The 23,670-nt window shown below is 41.0% G+C and overlaps 1 protein-coding gene across 1 annotated transcript in view; it reads right to left on the bottom strand.

The window, feature by feature from the left end:
• The window catches only part of UNC5C (unc-5 netrin receptor C), a 347,179-nt gene that overhangs the window by 28,910 nt on the left and 294,599 nt on the right, over nucleotides 1-23,670 (bottom strand). Inside the window, 4 exon segments of the mRNA XM_038400403.2 lie at nucleotides 1,641-1,809; nucleotides 15,463-15,550; nucleotides 18,120-18,464; nucleotides 19,750-19,941. Of these exon segments, the coding sequence (XP_038256331.1) occupies nucleotides 1,641-1,809; nucleotides 15,463-15,550; nucleotides 18,120-18,464; nucleotides 19,750-19,941 (794 nt within the window).

Below are 23,670 nucleotides of genomic sequence, written 5' to 3' on the forward strand. Positions count from 1 at the left end.
CACCAACAGCCTGAGCAGCTTACTGCACTCTGAGAATAGTGAGGAAGACAGATGGACTATACTCAATATTAAATACACTCATATAACCCAGGTCCTGCAGCTGAGGATTGTTTGCAGCATTGTTATCATCTGTTACCCTGTTGAAAACAGCAGTACAAACTAGGGAGGTAGGAACCAGTTTGGAAAATACATTCCCTTTTCTAGAATAGATCCCCAGAACTGACCTTTTCCCAATATTTTTCATTTGTCCTTTCTTTCTCTCTGACTTCTGCCCCCATCACTTCACCATTGTGGCCAGCTAAGACTGAAACCTGACATGTCAGAATCCCACAAAGAAAACCATTGTGCTTCTGTATCTAGCCAACCAGAAGCAGGAGATATTAAAACTCTCCTGAGAACTTACGTCTTTATGGAACTGCTTAAGAGGTGGTCTTGGTTTGGCCAAAGATTCAACCTTTAGACTTTTATTCATATCGAGTCCAAACTCTAAACCTTTTGCATTGTGCAAGCTAAGTTTACAATGTTTTAAAAGAGACTTCTAAAGAAAAATACATCTCCTTTAACGAGTTGGATTCCCCCAATGGGTAATGAATAGTTTTCCTGTCATTTGAACTGTAATCTGAAAATCGCACTGCCATTCACTATTATGAGTTTTGGCACACAGTTTTAATATTAGTGAAAGTCTATATTTATAGAAAACCAGTCCTCATTTGTAAATATACCAGTTGTAAAACTATTTGCTGTTTATCCCTGGTTCATATTGGACAGATACTTCTTTCTCTGTCTCAAACAGAGCACTGAAGTCTTACAAGCTCCTTCTACATTGCAGGGCATGTTCAATGTCCTCCCTTGATTGGTAGCCAGGGAAAAGGAAGATGAGATAAATCCAAAAAGACAGCTTTAATTTCAACCCTCCTGATTGTGTGTACTCATTTGAAATAGCACGCATTGACCAGGAGCGCGCCTCAGTGCAGAGCGAACTGTGGAGATAGGGGAAGAGAGGAGCTAAAGAAAAATACAAGCAACCTTCCATGAAGACTCAAGATGAAATTCACTGTCCTTAAGTGCTGTGGCAAGCTGGCAGCCCTAGGGTTAAATATTTCTCTTGTGCATGAGACTGGCCTGGTGAAAGTTACATTCTCAAAGGGTAAAGCCACCTGGACGTTAACAAAGCAGAGCCAGGCAGAAAGCACTGTGCAAGTTTCCCCCAAACAACTCTGCTGATGTATCTCCAGGACTCTTTTGAGCAGGGCTGGCTAGTCATGTGGAATTTTGCCACAATATTCATTTTGTGTCACAAACAAAAGTGCAATAAAGACAGGGTCAGAGCCCCACGTCCATTTCACTTTTGACCTGAATTACATTTGAACTGAGTTATCCAGAGCTGAAAGGCCTGTGCTCTCCAGTGCACCAGGTAGCTATTTCCAGTGCTTGTATAACCACCTAGATACCTGAGGGCACTGCTGAGGCCATTGCCAGCAAAATGTTTCACCCACGAAAATCCCCAACTTTAGGCATCAAAGTTATACACATATATTTGGGTTTGGTTTTTGTGTGTGTGTTTCCTTAAGACAAAGAGGGTGAGTGCTATGTTCAGTCATGGCATATACTGGAAGTCTGTAATCTCACTGTGAACTCACCTCCCACTGTCCCTGGGCTGCTTGGTTCTTCAGCTGGATCTTCCAGTCCTCTGTGTTTGGCTCTGCGCAATGGTGCATAGTTAGAATGACAGGCCGTGTCAGCAAAGCTCCTGGAGGCCCACAGCTCACCACGGGGGTCAAAAGCGTTTGACTGTCTTCCACTGGGGGCCTGACAAGATTACAAAAAGACGTGTTTGTTAGCTGAATTTAAAGGGACCCAGATGCAGCCAGAGTAAAGAAAAGGTCCTTGTCGCAAAAGGATTGGCAACGCACACTTACAGACTTCCACTTTTACAAAAATTTTTGTAAAAAGCACCCATTTGATGGGGCAGAGAGAATAAAGAGCAAATAATACCTCATGTTTACAGAGCACCCTTTATTCCTAAGGATGCCAGTTCCAACCAGAAACACAGGCATCTCACTCACCAGTGAAGTGCAGCCAGAAGTCTTTAACATAGATTAAAACGTGAATGTGGGCTCTTGAAAGCACCATGAGTGAGAATTTTTCACTGCCTAGACCAGAATTTTAGTGACCACATCTGAAATGTCATGAGAGGATTCTCGTAACTGGACTGTCCATATGCTATGGGCACACTTTAAAAAAAATGCATTCTGGTTTTAGCTCCACCAGTATTGCAATATGATTACCAGATCCAGTGATATTCCCTTAAATTAAAAGGGAGAATTCTACTAGAACCAGTAATATATCTACAAGCAGAATGAACTTTTTAAATGTGCCCACAGTGGATAGATGTAGTGTGTATGGGAGAAAGAAAAAAGGGAAGAAAAGGTGAGGGGATAGATGCAACATGTCACACGTACTTACAAGACAGGCAATATACAATGTGATAACGAGGAGGGTGGTAGTGAAATATTTGCAATGATGGTAAAGTAAATTAAAAACAAAGGAGAATTTGTAGTGGGCTTTAGCAATGGACCACCAGGAGTGGATGAGAGGAATATAAAAAATAAATAAATCCCAGAATAACTACTGGGGAGTTTAAAATCATAGGATACTGTACTCATGAGTGACTTTAGCCACCCAAACATCTGGTGGCTGACATAGATAGCAAAACATGGATCATCAAAGGCATCCCTAAATTATATAGAGGACAAACTCATGATCCAGAAACCAGGAAATCCAACCATAGGAAAAGCCATCCTGGATGTAGTTCTTATAAATAGGGAGGGAACGAATGAGAGTGTGAGGCCAAAAGAGCTTAGTGCAGCTAAGGTACTTGAATTTAACATAGTATGCATAGGACACTGGGTGGCTCACAGTTGAGTCCTCTAGGTCCAATTCTGAAAACACTTAATCATGTTTGGACCTGTATTCATTTAAACTTTGCCATTGATTTCTTTGGGACTACTCATATAAAAATGTGTAAGTGTCTGCAGAATCAGGGCCTTTGTCTCAACCAAAAAAAAAATGCTAAAAATAATGTAAACCTTGGGTAAAATTTTCAGAAGAGTCTATGTGATTTAGGAGCCCAAGTCCCATTTTCAAAAGTGACTCAGGCACTTAAGTCATTGAAAGCCAAGTTTTGAAAGTCATTTTTGAAAATGGGACCTAGGTGCTTTTGAAAATTCTACCCCTTGTCAGTATACTTATTGGTAAAAAGCAGACAAACGAAGGCTGACATGGAAAAGCTGAAATCTATATAAAACAGCAAATCCAGATTATATATATCTGTATGTCCTCTGAGAATTAGCTAATGAATTTACTAAACTAATGGCAATTATTTTTTAAAAGTCATGGACTGAAAAGTAACAAATGTAGTATCTATCTTTCAAAAAGAGTAAAATACAGCATTTCTGTCAACTATCATCTGTTAACCTCGTTGTTTTGAGATGGCAAAACAAAAAACAAATAAACTCCTGAACAACCAGCCACGTATCGGGAAAAAAATTCCAGCTGAATTTTCTAGTCTCTTCATTGATTTCATTGGGAGTTGGATAAGTCCCTTACAAAAGGCACACAAAATCACAAGGTCATATTTTCAACAAAATATTCCTTATTTTTCAATAAATAACATTTAAATAATTTAGCAGTAAATAACCAATACCTTAAACTGTTCACAGACTTATGTTTCTCTCCTGTACTTTACTACAGTACTTTGGATATTAGTGGATTCAGATTTGTAAAAACTCCTGGAGGAGTCTTTCTCAGTAGGTTAAAAAGAGCATGACTTGTTATTAGAAAATCTTTAAAATCACAGTTTTTGTATTTAAAGTCACAGCTGTGGCAAAGTCACAGCTGTGGCAAACCCACAGACAAACATCTGGTTAACTTAACTCCATCTTAAGGGCAACTGAACCATGAGGGCGGGGGAAAAAGCATTGACTTATAAAGAACAAGTCATGTCACACAAACATGATAGATTTTTGGATTGAACTATAAAATTAGTGGACAAAATTAATGCAACAGGTATAATGTATCTTGCCTTTAGTAAAGCCTCTTCTATGGTATCTTAAATTTTTTTGCCTGAATAGTTAAAAATTGGCTTGGATGTAAGGACTGTTGTATGGAATAAAAAGAGGCTGACTGGCCATAATAATAATAATAAAAAAAAGTAATGACAGCACTTAAAGTGACCTCAAAGAAATATTAAGTCAGTCACTGGCCAATGACAGATTTTCATTACAATATAACAAATGTTAGGGCTCAGACAGAGAGAGGGCATGATTCTGGTCTGCTTTGCAACATATGCAGCCATTTACGCTTGCACAAACTGAGTGCAAATTAAGAATAAAATACTATCGGGTCTTAACAGAACCACTTTACAGTCATTTTGCACAGGAATAAATGACTACACAAGATGCAATGTGGTGGGGAACCAGGCCCAGAATGGTTAAGTAGTCTCTGAGTGGGATGGGAAGCAGATGTAAGGATTTTCGCCTTCGTCTGTAGCATGGGGCATGGGTCACTTGCTGGAGGATTCTCTGCTCCTTGAAGTCTTTAAACCACGATTTGAGGACTTCAATAGCTCAGACATAGGTGAGAGGTTTTTCGCAGAAGTGGGTGGGTGAGATTCTGTGGCCTGCGTTGTACAGGAGGTCAGAGTAGATGATTGTAATGGTCCCTTCTGACCATAGTATCTATGAATCTATGAAACACTAGAGAGGAAAGGTCAAATGGATTAATACGTCAGTCACGGAGGTCAAGCTATCTGCATCAACCTGCATAGATGTAAGCTGGTAATGACCTGATAATGATGAGACAAGAGGGGTCTCACAAGGTGTTCCCCAAGTAGTAAATAGTAACTGAAAAACCAGAAGACAAAAGCATACCTGCGAGATTTATCTCCAATTTTACATGTACACAAAACATTTTCTCAGTGCTTGTGCCCTTCTCTTGGGCATATATAACATGGCACCATCATGAATCACCTCATGTCCAGAAAAGAACAGAAAACATACAGCTGTCGGGACAATTGATGCTGCATTCTCTATTTGCTGGTCAAATGCACACTCAGATTCTACCTGTCAGTGCCCTGGATGAAGGCAGTCATGCCTAGTGATTAGAGCAGGAGTCATTAGTCAGGAATCAGAGCCCAGGATCACAGGCAGGTCAGAGGCCCCAGATGCCAGAGCCAAGGTTCAGACCTGAAGTCACGAATTGGAGCTGAGGGTCAGGACTAGGTTACCAGAGCGAGGCAAGGCTGTGGCCAAGCTGGGCAGGAGCTATCGCAGCCATGGGCAAATGCTTTGAGCAGCCATTGAACTGCTGCTGGGCTTCAGAACTGGTCTGCTGACTCTTCCTACCAATCAGGTCGGGCAGTCAATCTGGCAGCCTACTACAGGCCATCTGTACTCATTAGGTTGCCTGGAGACTGGCTGTGCTGCAGGCCCTGACTCCTGCCCCACCATCCACCGTTTGCTAGCAACTGACCCAGCTCAGTGTTTTCTAATGTTTGAGCCAATTTTGTGACTCAGATAACCTAACCCACTTTAAGCCTTTGAAAACAGCAATGTAAGGAGGTTTAGGGAAGCTGTCTACTGGAGTGCAACAGACGTCGGTGTCATTTAACAAGAGAAATAGTGTTCCCATTGACATCAATGACAAAACTCTCACTGACTTCAGTGAGGTAAGGATTTCACCCAACATTTTTACTCATGATTTAGAGGAAGGTATAAATAATAACACATTCATTAAATTTGCAGATAATACTACTACTAATAATAATAATGAAAAAGGCAGTTGTTGTGAGCACCAGTGAAAACAAGGAAATAATGAAAAGGGATTTAGAGAGGTTAAAAATATAGGCAGGATACAAAAACAATTAATTCTAGAAAAATGCAAGCTAATAGTTTGGGGGGAACAATCCAAAACACAGTGATGTCACAGCAAGAAAAGCAGTAAAAGTGAAGCAAATGTAAGGTGACAGCATGCATCAAACTAGATGTCATCTTGCAGTGTAATAAGGTGGCCAAAAAAAGGAAGTATTATTTTGGGCTATATAGGAAGAGGCATGTAACAAGTTCAAGGACATGATAATCCCTTCTCTACACAGCTTTAGTGAGACTGCATCTAGGTTACTGCATAAAAGGGACACTGAAATCTACTGGATTGAACAAAAGTTTCCCAAACCAACTAGCTGAAACTTTGAAAAATGAGTCATTTAAAATTAGTCTGGGCAACCCAATGGAGTACATAACATAGAGAAAACATCCTGCAATTGCCACAGGGATGGATGAAAATGGCCCAACAGATTTTGTTCATCTCTAATTGTCTCTAATTTCCATCCAAACAAAGGAGTAGACATTAATATGGTTAATGAGAACAGACACAGATAGGATAAAAATGATCGAAATATAAACCCTTCTGTTTCCACCACTAATTGATGGGGATTAGGAAAAAAAGCTTCCCTATGAGCAGGTTATTCTGTAATTGTCCATTTTAGGGATTATTCATTCTTCCTCTGAAGCAACTGGTACTTGACAATGTCAGAGACATGACCCTGGACTGGATGGACGTTGGGTCTGATCCAGTATGGCAATACCTGTGTTCCTCTGAGTCACAGAAGACCCCTTTCAAGTGCTGGATTTAGGTTTGATGGAGGAAAGGGGGATTATTTTCTTGAAGGGAGAAAATCTACCAACATCTTTACAAATAATGGGGTCAGATCTTTCTTTCAGGCCTTGATTCAACAAAGCCCATAAGTGTATACTTAACATTAAGCATGACAGCAGTCCTACTGAAATCAATGGGATTAGTCATCTGTTTATGTGCTTGGCAGGACTGGGGCCTTAGCTACATCAGTATAAGTCTAAGTCAGAGGAGCCACTCCTGGTTTACACTGATGTAAATGAGAGCAGAATTCAGCTCATTGTTTACCACAGCCAGTGAAAAGTATACAACGACTGAAAGTTCTTAAAACATTTCCAGGCACTTTTCCCTCCTACATTTGCTAGTTAAGAACGATCTGCTATTAAAATTCCCCATTTATTCATAATATACAGACTTTTCACACCCAGCTTTATACCTTTAATGGAGTTATTCATTCAAGTAGGTCCCACTGTAATAAAACATATCACTTCCATTAAGGTAGTTACGACCTTCTGGCCATTGTTGTCTCCATTCAGGCTGCAGATGGGAGCACTCTTAGAGAAATTTCCCCTTTTCAACAGGCACGCATTGCTCTCAGCAGTGCTTAACTGTCGATTTTACTGGCAACCATAGCTGTTCTAAAAAAACCCCACAACAAAATAGAAAGCAGAGGACGGAGTGGGGAGAGAGGAATAAATAACTCATAGCAACAAATGGTCACCCTTCTAGTCAGGTTAATGGAAAGTTTGGGGAGAGGGACATTTTATTTTCTCTTTACTGCTGGTCCATGTTTTTGCTGTCTCTCTCCCTTTTAAGTTAAAACCTAGTGTCCTGGATTGATCCCAGGGTTCTTCTGCCTGGTTCTATCTATGAGGAAAGAAGAAATGAAGTTTTTCTCCCCTTCGATGGCTGATGGAGCATTCTGGCTTTTGTTTTGAATGTTTCATTGACATTAATGGGCAAACTGCTGAATCTAGATGATTAATTTTGTCTAGGATAGTTGGGGAGAATGGGATGGAGGGGAATGGGGCAGAGGGTTTTAGCAGATTTTTTTTTAACACTCAAATTAAGAGTTTACTGGTGAAAATGGCAAACTTACACCCTGGAGCAAATTAATCAGTAATTCCACCGTTATCGGTTTCTGGAGGATGGCTTAATTGTCTCAACACAAGATTTGAAATACCTCTGCTACCCAGAGTCATGGGTTCAAATCATGGCAGAGCTGTCACAGCCCCTCTTTGTTCTTTTGAGATAGATACATTGAAATCCACACAATTTTCAGTTTAAGTGGGTCTCTTGGGTGTGACGTTCAGAATTCAGGTTCTGTCTGCCTTTTATGGTTGTTAGATTTCCAGTGGTACTTTTCATATGGGTCTTCCCTGCAGAGCCAATGGCCAGTACTTCCTCTCCCCAACAGCTGCAGTAGCTGCATTTTATTGGTGCTGATTCTACACAGCTATGAAGTGCTTTGGAATGAAAGGTGCTGTATAAATATCTGTTATTATTCTGTACCCAGAAAGAAAAATTGGGACTTTTGTGCAGCTGTGCTGAAGAGCACAAAGCACTTCCCCTGGTATTGTGAAATGCAGCCTCATTTGCATCTCTGCAGTGTCTCCTGCTGTACACATTAAACTAGAGTGCCTGGTGCAGGAACAAAATCCTGATGGCCTTCACAGTGCCATGTTTAATAAAATTCTTCCTAAAGCTGTGCAAATCCTACAGGGTTTGGTTCACATAAGAACACATGAACTGCCATACACGATCAATCCAATGGTCCATCAAGAACAAAAGCCTATTTCCAGCAATTACTGGTTCCAGATGTTTCAGAAGAAGACATAAAGCCCCCTTAATGGCTAATTATGCAATAATGTGCTCAACAGAAGCCTGTACTTTGGTGCATGAGGGATTAGCGGTGAACAAAACCCTTAAGGTTTGTTGGAAGGTTTGAGTTTGATAAACAACCCCAGTGCTGACCTATTGGGGGCCACAATATTCCACCCCTCCAACACATACTAAAAAAGTGAATGGGGGGGGCCCTTTGTGCTGCTCGGGGCCCTAAACAATTGCTTCGTCTTCTTATTCCTAGTGCCAGCTCTGCCCAAAAAGAAAGAATCCCCCCAACTTTCCAGGCTGTAAAACACACACATCCAAGAAACCCATCTACTTTTGCCTCCAAGAGGAGGGAAGAACAAGATTGTCTCTTCCTCCTGCCTCCCAAGCCCAGCAAACCCTTCTGGAAACATTCACATGGAGTGGTGTTCCCCATGTTCCAACAGGCACTGTCACTGCATTTCATCCGAACGGTCCTGGGTGGTGTGGCCAGACAGAATCATTCCTTCCCATACTCAGGGGAACAGGATAGGAAAACCCTCCACTTCCCACTCCAGCCACTTTGCACAGAGCAGATAGCAATGGAACCCGCATGGATTCCCTAGAACCTTCAGGCAATTGGTCTTCATCTTTTAGTACATGATTGTTAGGTAGGACCTGAGAGTTGACTAGCAACCTTGTTAGGAGAAACTACAAACTTCTGCCTCTTAGTGCACAGCCACTGCAGTACAAGAGCATTTCCCTGACTTGCTGCTCCATGGAATTCAATTAGGATATTTTCTGACCCTCCCCAACAAAAGAGACACATTACGTAGGACGCACTCTGGTTGAAATTCCTCTGAAGGTCACAATATAGATGTGGCACTTCCATAGGCCAAGGGAGAAGGCCACCTAGCCCCAGGAGGCAGCAAAGAGGGAAAGAGGACACTGAGCACACTCTTGAAGACAGTAATGGTGTGTAGAGAGTCTCATGACATGTGGGAAGAGAGTGGCTGTTGGCCAGGAGGAGGGACGCCTGTTTGGAGAACATTCCTGTGGACTTTGCTGCGCAATTCCCCACTATTCAAATATCCTCCTCCCCACCACAACCAGTTCACAAACATAGTGAACATTCAACTCTGGCTTAGTTCAATTGGGTTCAAGGTCAACACAAAAGCTTCACTCAGCTCTGTTATTGCCAAGTGGGTTGCAGCTGGCAGCCCACGCTGTTCAAAGCAATAGGAGTAAAGCATATAGAAAAACATCCTGCCAGAAAGCAGTAAATAGAGAAAACCACTCTTGCTTGTCCCTACCCTAACACATTTACAGAAAACAACTGTCCTGTGACTGCCTTGAAGGGGCACCAGCAATTATTATGAACCATTAGAGCCCCACTTCACTGCAGGAAAGGTAACATTTTCACAGAGATCTCCTGCTCTCTCAAATTTAATGGGGATGAAATGAAAGAAAAGTCTCACAGTGCTCCGACACCCAGTCCTTTCAGTCATCAGAAAGAACAGCGTTATTAGGTTGTGGAGGGAACTCTGTCAAATTCTAGTTACTAGAGGGCTCCTGCAAAATAGATCTAGACGGGAAGAGTTTAGAAGAGCATGGGAGGAAAGAGAGGGAAGAGATTTGCAGGACTTTGAGGAATAACAGACTTCCTGATTTAGCTTGAGCTATTAGAATTGCTTCATATTTTTCTGAAACAAGTGTGAACTAAATCTCAGGGGGGTGCAGATATGTCCCCAAACTCTGTGCTACTCTAGCTGTGCTACTTAGGATAAGTCTAAGAGGACCAAATTCCATACCCAGTTACACGCATATATCTGAGAGCAGGGTCTGGCTCAAAGTTTCCATTATAAATCCCATGTTCCAGTTTTATATTTGGACTTTCAAATGTCATCAGCTGGATATGCTCTAAAGGATTTTTTAGGCTAGGCACAATACATTTCCAATAAGTTATTTTGATCAGTTTGCTGAAAATATCTATGCAGGGTACATACAAAAAGTTAAACTCTTCAGGATTTCCAAGGGTTTATTTTCCAAACTCAAGCCCACACTTCACCTTAAAAAGTGAATGTCTGAAGCTAGTCCTTTATGTATTATTCTCTTCTGGGTTTCTTTAGCAGTGCAAGCTAGCTTGCTGCATCTATGTGCTACTCATTAAATTCACCACCTTGCAGTTCCTGGGTGTTTGAGGAGGGACAGGTTGATGGGTTGGATCCTGGGTGATTGTGGTGTTATAATATGTAGTATAATATATCTGAATGCATCTGATGAAGTGAGCTGTAGCTCACGAAAGCTTATGTTCAAATAAATTTGTTAGTCTCTAAGGTGCCACAAGTACTCCTTTTCTTTTTGCGAATACATACTAACATGGCTGCTACTCTGAAACGTATCTGGGGAAGTGATTGATGGAGTATCTGGGGCAGTTTTAAGTGCTCTAGGGATGGTTACAGATAATGCAATAAGGCCCAGATTTTTAAAAGTATTTAGGTGTTGCTGTGTTCAGCATTGCAAGGCCTAACTGATTGAGGGGTCTAAATCTCATTTTCAAAAGTGATTTAGGCACTTAAGAGTTTAAATCCGATCATCTGTCAATGGGATTTTGGCTTCTGCATGCCTAAATCCCTTTTGAAAATGAGATTTAAACTCCTAAATTAATTAGGAGTTTCAACACCGAGAGCATAAATACCTTTAAAAATCTAGGCCTAAGTAGCTCATGTTAAATATCGTACACACTGTTGCTTTTAGAAAGTGTGAAGAGCCTGGAGTTCTAAAGAGGTGCTGGGAAAAATCTAAGTCAAATATATATCTCAATTATCCACTATCACTTAATTTTCCCCATATTAGGAATCTCAGCTAGCAGCAGCCTGATGTGACATACAGCATAGGAGGAAGTGAGCCTCAGAAGGCTTTTTTGCAGTATAGGAATCTGGGAAGAAGCCACAAGTGGCTGGCAGGCATCCTCCCCTCTGGAGAAAGTAAGGTAGTAGCGGATTGGGATTGAACAATCTCATTATGCTCTGCATACTCTTTAGCATGTCTGATCACCCAATGAAATGAGCCTATGCCAAGTCCCCCTAGAGTCAACTGGCATCTCCATATATGTATGATGTGCTCTGCTTCCTCCATGGCATATTTGAACTCATGTTCTCCTTGCTCACAAAATCTTTCCTGCAACTGCAAGACCTCCTCCTTCCATTCATGCCTTCATACACACACACACACACACACACACACATTCATTCTGCTTCTCAGGTAGCACTACTTTAAACATGCCCTCTCCAAGATGATTTTACGCACAGTACCACCTGCAGTGCAACTGCTATCATGAATCATGTAGAGTGGATTTTATGGCCTTTAAAGGAAAGTCAAAACAAGGATTGGCCTGCTACGTTGGGTGCCCATCACTGAATGGGAGAAGAGGCAATGATTCCTTCCATGTCTGAAGAAGGACTAGCAGGAGTAATTTCTGAGTGACTCATTTGCGCACACTCCGCCTTCCAGAAGGAAGAGAAACAGTGGAGAAGGGCAGAGAAATTTAATGTAGGACACTATCTCAGCTGCACCATTCAAATAAAGACACAGGAAAGTCTCCTTGGGTTAGCTATAGTTTCCCTCTGCAAGAAATGGAGACTTTTTCAGTACAGGTTGCTAGTCTTTTTAAAACTATAGCCCAAAGTAACATGGAAAAAAAATCAATATGGGATGTGAATATAGACAAGGCCATTTTTGTAATTAGCCATTTTCAAAACAAAGGGCATGAATAATGTAAGCATGAAGGTCTTTTTTATTTAATTTTTTCTTTAAACAGATTATGTTTCACATGGTTCAAAAGATTACCAAGCCAGAGAACAGTGCTCAGTATTGTACGGTGTATAAACAGCTGTGGCTAAGTCCATAGCAAAAGCTATCAAAGGGCTGAGCCAAAAAAATGGATTAGGCTATAAGGAGGAGAAAGAGGCATAACACTGTGTAATGATTACTTAGTTTTGCATTTGTCATTTAGTCTTTGTGCACATTATTCCAGCCTAACGAATAGGGTTTCTCCTTTCTCTTCAGCAGGTTTGCTCAAATTGCTGCTAGTAATACCTTGCCCTTTTAGGCCTTCTTTCTGCCAACATTAAGGGCCAGACTGTGACATGGACCACATGCCGGAAAGTAAGGAGTAAGGAGCACTTTTGTATATCAGGATGCCAGTTACCTAGCCCCTGTGTCTGGGTGTCTAGGAGTAAGCAGGACTACATTTTCTCCCTTGAGCAGGTGGGCAAGAAGGGTGGGGAACAGGTAGAGCCTTGGCTCCATTCCCTACTCATTGGCTGGAGTAACTGAGCCAGTGCAGGGTTAGATAATATTTTGCTAATGGTATAGGGCAGCCGAAAATTGCTATTCCCTGGGAGCAAGCAAGGTATTGAGATTCAGCGGTGTGTCTCAGAATGACGATGTTGAATCACTCTTCCTGGGGTGATGTAGCCTATGTCTCACCCCAGGCTCTGAATGTGTGCCAAAGGTAATAATCTAGCCCTAAGTAACTTGTCCTAGGTCACAGAGAAGGTTAGGTGGAGAGAGGAGAATATCAGACTGGAAGTTCTCACTCTCAGCCCTCTGTTAGAACCACTAGGTATTATGGTGACAGGTTTCAGAGTGGTAGCTGGGTTAGTCAGTATCAGACAGGCCAGTCCTCGCTTACAGACAGCCCCACAACCTGAAGCAAATACTCACCAGCCACCACACAACAAAAACAGTAACCCAGGAACCAAATCCTGCAACAAACCCCGGTGCCAACTCTGTCCACATATCTATTCAAGGAACACCATCATAGGACATAAACACATCAGCCACACTATCAGGAGCTCGTTCACCTGCACATCTCCCAATGTGATATGTACCAGCAAGGCCCCTCTGCCATGTACATTGGCCAAACTGGACAGTCTCTATGCAAAAAAATAAATAGACACAAATCTGATATCAGGAATTATAACGTTCAAAAACCAGTAGGAGAATACTTCAGTCTCCCTGGTCACTCAGTAACAGACTTAAAAGTGGCAATTCTTCAATAAAAAAACTTCAAAAACAGACTCCAATGTGAAACTGCTGACCTGGAATTAATTTGCAAACTGGACACCATCAAATTAGGCCTGAATAAAGAATGGGAGTGGATGGGTCATTACAAAAACTAATTTCCTCGTACTCATTTCCCCCTACGGTTACTCACACCTTCTTGTCAACTGTTTGAAATGGGCCACCCTCATTACCACTACAAAAGTGATTTTTCCTCCCTTGGTATTCTACTGTTAATTGAATTGTCTTGTTAGCACTGACCCCCTACTTGGTAAGGCAACTCCTATCTTTTCATGTATTGTGTATATATACCTGTATAGATTCCATGCATCTGATGAAGTGGGTTTTAGTCCATGAAAGCTTATGCCCAAATAAATTTATTAGTCTCTAAGATGCCACAAGGACTCATCATTGTTTTAGGTATTATGGGTAAAACTTTCAAAAATGCCTAGGAGCCTCATTTACAAAGTTATTTAGGCACCTTAAAGATGCAGAGAGGAGCCCAGTGGGATTGAAAAAAAGTGACTATGAAGGTACACTGCACTTGCTTAGGTGCTTTTGAAAATCCCACTAGGTACCTACCTGCATCTTTTGACACCTAAACACCTTTGCCAATCTATTCCTTGGTGACTTGGGCACTTATAAACCTAAGTCTCATTGTCTATCACAAGACTTAAGGGGAGATCTTCAAAGTCACAAATGACACTTAGGCACCTAACTGTATGTGCCTAAATACCATCTGGGCCTTTGAAAGTCTCTCCCTTAGGTTCCAAAGTGCTTAACTCTCTTTTGAAAATGGGGCTTAGTCTCCTTTAATCACTAAGGCGCTTCTGAAAATTTTACCTAACCTCAGACTCTGTCCACATTCTGAATCATATTTTAGTGAGTTAACTAGCAAGTACTTTTCATTTTCCTGTATTAAAATGGGCTCTTATTTCATAAAATGATAACTTGGTAGAAATTTGATGGTGATGATAATAGTTAATCATTTGAACAGGCTATCAGAGGGCTGGCGTCATAATCCTGGCTTAACACTTAGCATGTCCTCCCCTCAGCTTCACATCTGGTTTCAGAGACTTGTGTCAAGACTGCAGCAAGCTGGGAGCCCTGGAGGGAAGGAATTTCTTCCAGTGCTGGCCCTCTTTAGAGTAGGTCTTCTGAAGAGGAAGGCATGGGCCTGGTGAGGGGTGTATGAGGCTCAGCTGGAAAGTGCCTCCCATTTGGCTGGGAAAGTGGCAGGGAATTCTAGAGAGGTGATATGCTGACGAAGTAGCTTGAACCTGGACAGGAGCACAGGCACACAGGTTTGGCAAGCCTGTGCTAATTGTGATATGTAGCCTCAGCTCTGAATAGGGGGTAGCATGGAGCTGCAGTGACTCAAGGGAAGCAGCCATGCCTCAAAATGGTGCTCTCTGGTGGGCACAGGAGGCAATGCACAGGCTATAGCTTCCCTATGGATGATCCAATGTACCCTCTTATCCTTTCCCAACCACTTCTTCCTCCACTGGGATTTGTGTTCCCCAGGGTAGCATGGAGCATGCAGCCCTTTTCCCTCCTCTATTCAACTGTGCAAAGGCCCTTTACAACAGGTTACCAGACTCTCTTCCTGCTGCACTTAATTCTTGCTATTCATTATTCTCACTTCTAACTTGGATTCTGCCTCCCCTCAGCTTGAAAGCTTATTACAGAACCTATAAAGAGCAAATATCAGAGCTGGCTCTGTGGCCAGGTTATCCTCAGCTCTCACCTGTGTCTGCTTTAAAACCAATAAGCAGCCTCAACACAATTGGCTTTGCATAAATATCTGCTGATCAGAGATTGTAGTTAGTATATTTTCTCGGTCCCGTTCTCCATAATTAGTGCTCAAGCAAATGCACTGCAAGTAGAGTCTTTTACCTCATGTTCTCCTTCCTGTGAACTGTCAAATACATTTCGTAGACTCTTCCCTGGGGAACAGCCCCAGCAGGGATCAACAAACTTACGCCTGTAAAACAGAAGAGACAAATAAAAGGAAATGGAGAAAGAAAGGCAACCAGGTCTCTAACGAAGAATGACCGGGGATTTGATGACGAAGCCCTACATGCCATATTCCCAATCAATCCCCAAGAAATAAGGTAATATTTACTGTCGCCCTGGCTTGTGTATCTGTCACTTGATTGGTTACCGGTGCCTCCCATGTGTCTGTTTTGAATTACTGGAGTGGAGAACTGGATATTTTCCCTCCCCCTTTGTTTTATTTAAGGAACAAACAGATGGTTACTCTGTTGCTTACTTTGTAAAATGGGGAAAACCAACAATTCTGTCTAAAATTTCAAACCACTGCAAGGGAACATCTCTTCCCAGGCATTTCTTTTTTAATAAAAACAACAAAACCCGAAAACAGCAGAATACTGGCCCAGGAAACAGCAAGAGCCATTTCTTTCTGGGAGGAGCTGGTCATGTGGTCAGCATCCAGTGTTTAGATGTACTTAACTTCTAACTACCCAATAGTTAGGACAAAATGGGGACACTTGACATCCCTTATATGCCCATTCATAAAGAGTGGTCCAGAATTCCAATACCCAATCTTGGCCAGTCAAGTCTGCCCTGCACTGAACACAAGTTAGTGGCAATTAGTGATGCATTTGATTGCAGTGCATTGTGCCTTCATGATGGCAGTTTCACAAATGTAGTGATTGGCTCCCCAGAAAATGGACAGTTCTTTTTACCACGAGGCACAAGTACTCAGTAGTTCACAGAGCCAGGAAATTCTGGACCAGCTGCCATTGCTGAACTGGAGCGATCAGTAATCTATGGTAGGGATTTTAGTTTCTCCTGCATAAAATTATAACTGGACAGCTAAAGCAAACCTATGAACAGAATATTCACAAGGGTGTGTGTGTGTGTGTGGGGGGGAAATGGCCTTACAAAATGATTTACTGGACAGTCCTAATCAATATATGAATAGTTTGGGCCTGGCTACATGAGACCACCTCTCTCTCCATGCAGTACATCCACTTTTGTGACCAGTGGATGTGCTTGAGCTGGAGTCCCTCCCCACTGTTTTAAAAGGGAAGGTACAGCTGGCAGGCTGTTTTTCATGAATGTCTTTTGACTTTGGAACTTGTTTCCCTGTAGGTCTATCACAGCCCAGGTACATTAAGCTTCTGGGCATGCTGCCTCACCCGTGTATTTCCTCAGATGTGCAGGGAGGGATTATAGGGACTTTTGACTCTTAATTGGTAGGTAAATATTACTGGAAGCCCACCGTATTGGGTTAGAAATGATGGATATATTTGTTCCTGTTTGTTTTAATTATTTTTAAAGTGCCCCTAGCAATAGATATGTACTACTTCACCTACAAACTGAAGTTAATATGTGAATTAAATTATATATGTCTAACAGACTTTGGAGCACATGTGGAAAGCACAGTGTAAAGTAACCTGAGAATGAACTGGACCTCTAAACTAGAAGAGCCTGAACTTCAGGTCTACAGCACTATAGACTAGATTTTGAGCAGAGCTCAGCACACCACAATCAGGCCAGATTTTGTTTTTCTCCAGAACAGCTCAGCACCCATTTAGGCCCCTAAATGAAACAGATTAGATTTTCAGAAGCATTCAGCATCCAGTAAGAAGAATAGGGATCACCAGAAGCTAAGGGGTTTTGGAAATCTAACCATTTCATTTGGTGTCTAAATAGGAATGCAGTTGTGTTTTTTGTTTGTTTATTTTAAATCTGGTCCTGGTTGCAGGTGCTGAGCACTTAAGAAGCTGGCCCTGAATGTGGTGAAGATTTGGTATTCTACCAGATTTGAATATCCACCCCAGCCCACTTCTCTTAATAGCCCATCACACTGAAGCTGGATGAACTGAAAATTTTGGTTAACTGGAGTCCTACTATCCAGCTAAATAACAGTGTAGCCATTTTCCAAGCTGTAAACAGAACCTAGTTTTTTTCACCTTTACTAACTTGTGCAGTTCCTGAAAAGCTTCTAATAAAGAAATATGAAAAAGACACACATAATGTCCTGGTTTCCTTTGCCATGTAATCTGTGTTAGGCAAATTATTCAATCACCTGGAGAAAATTAGTATTCTGCTGTCTTGCTTCAGCATTGCACAGTCTGCAGAACACTGGAACTGGAACAACTGATTTGTTTTCTAATTAATTTGTCCTTTTTATGTACGATAACAAAAGTGAGTCTTTCTGGCTTGAAGTTGGATTGTTTGGATTTTGGGGCGAATCTATATGAAAGGAAAAGATCAAGGATGCTGAATCCCACTTCACACAGGGAAGTTCTGAGTCTAATATTTCTGAAGGAAGTGATCACAGTCTTCTGATCTGTTGTTAAAGAAGGCCAGGACTTTTGGGAAAGGATATGTGAAATAGCTGAGTAAACCTGAATGGAAAAAAAATGCTGTTTGAGCTAAACATAGAAAAGGCAAATTCCAAGCAGCGACCTTGTTTTTTCTGCCTAAAAGAACAGATCGAAGGCATTGCTTAAAACCACCAAACCACCACCACTTTTGAAATCTCACTAGATACTTCTGAAGCTGATAAGTGCAGTACTTACCTGAATTGGGAATAATCAGGTGACCCCCAAGGGAGTTGAAGGTGCCAAAAGCAGTGCATGATGGGTCTGTTTGCCGAGCAAGACTCTGGTTCTTCATGTTCAGGGTCTCGTTTTCCAGCAGAGACTGAGTTATCTGTGGGGATAACTTGGATGAGAAGTCAGACAGGTCATCCTGTGGAGTGACTGCACTCGAGGTACTATAGACCTTGATCTTCAGGTTGGGCAGTGGATCAAGGATTGGAGAGTTGGTCATTGGGATTTTATCAGAGACATCATGCAAGGCGTAGACAGGACCTCTGTACATGGCTGCAGCAGATGTGAGGTCTGGTGGCACTGCCAGGAGATCTGTGTTGGAAATGAGAAAAAACAACACAGTGTTACCCATGGCTGTATCCCCATCACTGAGGACTTCCTTCCGGGTGAAGATTTAGTGGTTCCATTCTATTTGTGTCTTCATAATGAAGGGAATGATGAGAAAAGCCCTAACGGACTAATACTCTTCTCCTTTTGTATCAATCCACACATCTCCAGGGGTTTACATAGGCCCTATTGCTATAGAATCTAATTGCTGCACAAAACTGAAGTGCAACCCTACTCCAAGGATTTTTAACATGTATTCTTTTCCAGTCTGCACTCTGACTTCAAATATGACATGCCAGGCCTCAGTACAAAAGATTCACTATTACAAAACCAGTTGTATTAATTAATGTTCCTCCCATAAATGCTAAGTATGAGAATCATTAACCTATTTATTCAACCAGTCCAAAGACAGAATGATAGAAAGAAGAGATAGAAAAGACCGATGGGGGGATTTCCTCGTCACCCACAGCCAGTGCAGGACTGTCACCAATGGTATGTTGTACAGTGCCTTCTGCAGCTTAGCTTTAAACAAATCCTTGGCAAAGCAAGTGCTGCTCCTACTACTCTCCTAGCCGGTTTCACTTTTTTCTTGATGTAACTTTAATACACAAAGAATGACATCAAAAGCCAGAAGTTTCAGCCCAAATGTGTAGCTTCCAAGAGCCAGTCTTGGCTTTGTGTGTTCATTTTCTGTCCAATGATGTCTGCAAATAATTATGCTATTATTAACTGGTGACAGAAATTTTGACCATTATATTATGTTTTCCACCCACTGAATCTTGCGCCTTGTTTACCAAGAGCAATGTTTCATATCTGAGTAGTAAATACCTCCCACACCTCTCTCTCCATGCAGACAGAGAGGTCACAGTAAATATGATTATCAGACAGTAAAATGGGAAATATAATGTGATGGAATTATTTTATTAGAGTATTATTCTAAGACATGGTAGAATGAATCCTGTTTCTGTTGTAGCCAATGATGTATTTGCCACTGACTTATATACAAACCTTTATTTCTACATGTCTCTGTGTCTCTCTCTCACTCTTTTCTCCTGAAGTTTATATTCCTCTGTTTCATGCTCTAGAGTAGGTCTGAAAAATCCCAGCGCAAGTTTTTAGCACTTGAATATAAGAAATAAATGAGCATAACCTTTCTTTTTTCTATGAAGGGACAACTAGCATCTAGCAAATATAATTCATACAACCCTGAAGACCATTTCCTTACTGCATCTGCCTGAATTGATCTACATGAAATGAAATGACAACTAACCTTGTCTTGCAGCCTTGATGTTAACGGGCTGGAATCCGCCATTTAGTGCTGAGGAGTCTATAATATCTGACTCAAAGTCACGGTGGTTCTTCCGGTACACAAACAGTGCCACAATCACTGAAATAGCTAGGCACACGATTACAGCTATCACAATGCCAACATAGAGAGCTACGTCATCTGAGTCAGGAGCAGCTGGAGGGACAAAAGGATGAAACATTGTTCAGTGGTATCTGGTCATAGGAATTTCCAAGAATATACATCCATATTACTGTCATTTCCTTCAGACATTTGTTACTTTTTTTATAGGTTAACTGAAAATCCATCTCCAAAGCTGTATAACAGGGCTGTTCCCTTTCAGTGGAAAAATTATCCTAGATTTTTCTTAGATATTTTCTCTTGCTTTATATAGCTATCGATCTAGTAACTAGGCAGCATAACAAACCATTTATAACGAGACTTATAAAGCAAATTTAGCTAAACGGGCTATAACACCATAGCAATTCCTGGCAAAAAATTCAATGTTAATTTAGTGGTACATTGGATAACAAAAAGATTTTTTACTTCATGTCTTACTTTAAAAATAAAAGACCACTTTTTGTGGACACGCCTGACATGTCCTGATAATGTGTGAGTACTGAGTTAGAATATTTTTCTAAATGTAATATTCCAAGTCATTAGTTTCTTTCCAGAGCATGTCCTACCTCCCCCTACACCCCATTTGAGACAAAAATCCTGCAAAAACAGAGCAAAACAAATGCTGAGATCTCATTAGTGGAATGAGACAAATGCTTGGACAAATGCTGAAGCAAGCACCATTTACTGAAAGCAAAATTCAACAAGGAATACCGTAATTTACAAAAGGCAGTCAAAATCACTGTAGCTCTCCTTTGGGAACAAGGCCTGCCCATGAGATTTTTGCTATCTGTTTCTACCATAACTTCTGAGCTAATCCCAGGGTAATACCTAGCACCACTTTCTACCAGATATGTTTCCAAAAGGCCTGAATACATGATCAAAAATTGATGTGTTGTGTGTGTAGCAAAATATTCCACTATTAGAGGAAGCATACAGAGCGAAGAAACTGCAAACAGATCAAATCTTTCTCATGCACCATTTTGGTTTAATTTAGAGCATGTGAAAGAATTTTTTTGTTCTCTGCTTTCCCAAGGTGTAAGCCAGTCTCCCTTGCAGGTGAGATATGGCAGATGTTGAAAGGGACTCGTTAAACTATCTGCTCTTAGCTATTATGTATTCTTAAAATCTCCATTGTTCAAAATGCAAACCACTTTTGTCCATCAACAGCTTCTCAGGAAGCAGAACTCTGAGTTCAGCCTGAAGATGCTATATCTCCTCCATATTCTCTCTCTTTTTTTAACCAAACATTTATAATAATTTCATATTTGACAGTTTCCTACTCCTCCTTAGATATGAATAGGTTTCTCCTTTTGATTTCTGGCTTTCAAGCACCAGCTAATCCCCTTTCCTTTATCCATCTATTAATGTTGACAGTCATCATGCCACATGAGCTGATTGCAATGTTGTTGTAGTCGTGTCAGTCCTAGGATATGAGAGAGACAAGGTGGGTGAGGTAATATCTTCTATTGAACCATTGTCTGTTGGTGGAAGAGACAAACTTTCAAGCTAAATAGACTTGAAGCCTGAAGAAGAGTTCTGTGTAGTTAGAAAGCTTGTCTCTTCCACCCACAGAAGTTGGTCCAATAAAAGATATGAACTCACCGACTTTATTTCTCTCACATGAGTCTATTGACAATTATAACACTGCTACTCCTTCCCTCCCAAGCAAGCAGGATGCAACTCATGCTGTACATTAGGCCCCTCTTTCCCAATGCACATGTAGCGGGGCTACAAGTAAATCTTGAACCAAGTAACAGCATCGCATCAGTAACCAGAAACATAAAATCAAACATTAAACTTACAAGAAAATCCATATTCATTCTGGGTTCTCTGTTCAGTTGAAATAGGATAAATGAAACCTTAAAAAGAAAGAAATTAAACAAAAATGGGAACAAAATCAAATTAATGAGGGGAACCAAAAAAAGGAAAGCATGAAAAATAGTTTAATTAAAAAAAAAAAAGAAGGAAAAGAAACCCATGGTACTTTACAATTCTGATTCAGCACAGAATTATGATTTTGCATCTCCTGTCTGCTCCAGAGCCTCACTAAGAATTAATAAGTAGGCAGATTGAATTTCAGAGCCAAAATCGGTCTCGAGTCACTAACTTTGGAGTGCTTAAAGTCTTTCTTTTATTGAGCATAAACTCTAATGGATCTAATTTATTTCAGACATCAAGCATCATTAGCATATGGAAAGTCTTTTTTCCCTACCCCTGCCATATGGTTTAATTCCCAGGACATTTTCAGTAGGGCTCTAAACAGTTTTTTTTATTTAATTATAGTGGCTTGCTGTTGGTCTAATAGAGCTAAAGGAGACTTGTCATCATTGGTCAGAGGTTAAATACCCATTTGCTGAGCAAAGCCCATACAAAAACCCTCTTTCTGGATTTCCTTGGAATTATTTTATCCTGTCTCTAATAGGAATCCAATAGGAATTCCACAGGGTGCAAGCAAATTGAACTGAAAACTGAATGCGTTCAATTTGAAATCATTATAAAATCAATAGAGGACCTGGGGTCAGAAAGTTATTTATTTTAAATCTTTGAAGGCATAGTGTAATATTGATAAAATCGTAACATAATTCAGTTTTATTCCAAAACAGATCAACAGTAACAGTATCTCTTTCTTTCTTTTATTCCTTTTCCAGCTCCTACAATAATATAGTAGCACTTTTTCTCTTCCAGTTGCTCTAGCTGGTTTGCATCATAACCCTATGAAGTAGGCATTTATTTTATTCCCTTTTTACCATTGCAGAAAATGCGTCAGAGGGTCCAAGACTGATCCCATGGAAGTCAATGATGTCTGGAGAGGTAAATGACATGCCCCAGGCAACAGAGGGAATCATTGTCTGAGCTGAAATTAGAACTCCAGAGGGCCTGACTCCCTTTCCTGTGCTCAGGCTGTGGCACTTTTAAAGCTATACTATAAAAATACCAAGTGTTTACGACAGCTAACTACCTGTCACATAACAATGTCGTTAACTGAAATACTAGAGGCAAGCTGAGGTATTCTTTATGACAGAGGCGCTTTGCTGCAGCACCATGGGACAGCATTATGTTTTACTTCCCAGCAATGATTCCAGGCTTGTGCTTACTTTTATAAATATTATATTCCTCACTCATTTGTATGATTCCTTGAGGCAGGTTTGCCTGTTTGCATTTTTAACATGCATACTTGATCTTTAGTAAGAATTGTTTCTCTCCCGTACTAGTGAACTCAGAACACTGGAGTTTAGGACATGAAAAGGATGCAAGGAGATAAGAGAGACAAGGTGGGTGAGTTAATATCTTGTATTGAACCAACTTCTGTTGGTGGGAGAGACAAGCTTTTGAGCTTCCAAAGAGCTCTTCTTAAGGAGAGAAGTCAGGAAAGCAACTGCTGAAAGTCTGGGGCAGTGAGAGCACAGTTAGTCAGTCCATGGTTGGGAAACCATCAGTTCATGCTCGTGTTTGAAGCTGCACCAGCGTCACCATGCAATATGCAAATTTCAGGGATTTGGTGGAAATCTGAAGACATTTTGGTCTATTGTGGGGAGGTGATACAGAACTGAATTTGCTCTCAGTGACACTGGTGTTACATCAGTGGAATTGCGCGGGATTTATTAAACTCAGTGAGAGAAGAATTTGGTCTTAGATGTCCTCCCTGCTGCAGACAAAGATGCCTTCTGGAATCCAGCCAATAGATGGAGCTATAACAAGAAAATTCCCTGAAAGTCAAAAAAATGATGCTGCATTAAAGGGGAACTGAGAAGCTGGTTTTCGTTTTGTTTTAACCGGGCAAGTTTT

Source organism: Dermochelys coriacea, chromosome 4 (genome assembly GCF_009764565.3).
Source record: "Dermochelys coriacea isolate rDerCor1 chromosome 4, rDerCor1.pri.v4, whole genome shotgun sequence".
NCBI classification, from domain to species: domain Eukaryota; kingdom Metazoa; phylum Chordata; order Testudines; family Dermochelyidae; genus Dermochelys; species Dermochelys coriacea.